Source organism: Haliotis cracherodii, unplaced genomic scaffold (assembly GCF_022045235.1).
Source record: "Haliotis cracherodii isolate W230 unplaced genomic scaffold, xgHalCrac1.p SCAF_6, whole genome shotgun sequence".
Classification (NCBI taxonomy): domain Eukaryota; kingdom Metazoa; phylum Mollusca; class Gastropoda; order Lepetellida; family Haliotidae; genus Haliotis; species Haliotis cracherodii.
The window spans coordinates 70094955-70096712 of NW_027266319.1; the positions used below are offsets into that span (position 1 = coordinate 70094955).

Consider the following 1758-nt stretch of genomic DNA (forward strand, 5'->3'; position numbering starts at 1 on the left):
CGATGTCCTCCATCTCCCTCCTTGATGTACTGAACGGTTTCCTCCGTCTCCCAGCTTGATGTACTGAACGGTGTCCTCCATCTCCCTCCTTGATGTAGTGAACGGTGTCTCCATCTCTGTCCTTGATGTACTGAACGATGTCCTCCATCTCCCTCCTTGATGTATTGAACGGTTTCCTCCGTCTCCCAGCTTGATGTACTTAACAGTGTCCTCCATCTCCCTCCTTGATGTACTGAACGGTGTCCTCCATCTCCCTCCTTGATGTACTGAACGGTTTCCTCCGTCTCCCTCCTTAATGTACTGAACGATGTCTTCCATCTCACTCCTTGATGTACTGAACGGTGTCCTCCGTCTCCTGGTTTGATGTAGTGAAGGATGTTCTACGTCTCCCTCCTTGATGCACTGAACGATGTCCTCCGTCTCCCTTCTTGATGTACTGAACGGTGTCCTCCATCTCCTAGTTTGATGTAGTGAAGGATGTCCTCCGTCTCCCTCCTTGATGCACTGAACGATGTGCTCCATCTCCCTCCTTGATGTACTGAACGGTGTCCTCCATCTCCCTCCTTGATGTACTGAACGGTGTCCTCTGTCTCCCTCCTTGATGTACTGAAAGATGTCCTCCATCTTCCTCCTTGATGTACTGAACGGTGTCTTCCGTCTCCTAGTTTGATGTAGTGAAGGATGTCCTACGCCTCCCTCCTTGATGCACTGAACGATGTCCTCCGTCTCCCTTCTTGATGTACTGAACGATGTCCTCCATCTCCCTCCTTGATGTACTGAACGGTGTCATCCATCTCCCTCCTTGATGTACTGAACGGTGTCCTCCGTCTCCCTCCTTGATGTACTAAACGATGTCCTCCGTCTCCATCCTTGATGCACTGAACGATGTCCTCCATCTCCCGCCTTGGTGTACTGAACGGTGTCCTCCATCTCCCTCCTTGATGTACTTAACGATGTCCTCCATCTCCATCCTTGATGCACTGAACGATGTCCTCCATCTCCCACCTTGATGTACTGAAAGATGTCCTCCATCTCCCTCCTTGATGTACTGAACAATGTCCTCCATCTCCATCCTTGATGCACTGAACGATGTCCTCCATCTCCCTCCTTGATGGACTGAACGGTTTCTTCCGTCTCCCAGCTTGATGTACTGAACGGTGTCCTCCATCTCCCTGCTTGATGTACTGAACGATGCCCTCCGTCTCCCTTCTTGATGAACTGAACGATGTCCTCCATCTCCTTCCTTGATGTACTGAAGGATGTCCTCCATCTCCCTTCTTGATGTACTGAACGATGTCCTCCGTCTCCCTTCTTGATGTACTGAACGATGTCTTCCATCTCCCTCCTTGATGTAGTGAAGGGTGTCCTCCGTCTCCTAGTTTGATGTAGTGAAGGATGTCCTACGTCTCCCTGCCTGATGCACTGAACAATGTCCTCCGTATCCCTTCTTGATGTACTGAACGATGTCCTCCGTCTCCCTCCTTGATGTACTGAATGATGTCCTCCGTCTCCCTTCTTGATGTACTGAACGATGTCCTCCATCTCACTCCTTGATGTACTGAACGGTGTCCTCCGTCTTCTAGTTTGATGTAGTGAAGGATGTCCAACGTCTCCCTCCTTGATGCACTGAACGATGCCCTCCGTCTCCCTCCTTGATGTACTGAACGGTGTCCTCCATCTCCCTCCTTGATGTACTGAACGATGTCCTCCATCTCCCTCCTTGATGTACTGAACGGTGTCCTCCGTCTCCCTCCTTGA

At 50.6% G+C, this 1758-nt stretch overlaps 1 protein-coding gene across 1 annotated transcript; it reads right to left on the bottom strand.

Moving 5' to 3' along the window:
- Positions 1 to 786: 786 nt before the first annotated feature.
- LOC139446656 (uncharacterized protein FLJ40521-like) lies at positions 787 to 1542 on the bottom strand. Its single transcript, XM_071227930.1, has one exon. The coding sequence runs from the start codon at positions 1540 to 1542 to the stop codon at positions 787 to 789; it is 756 nt and encodes a 251-aa protein (XP_071084031.1).
- Between the last annotated feature and the right edge of the window lie 216 nt (positions 1543 to 1758).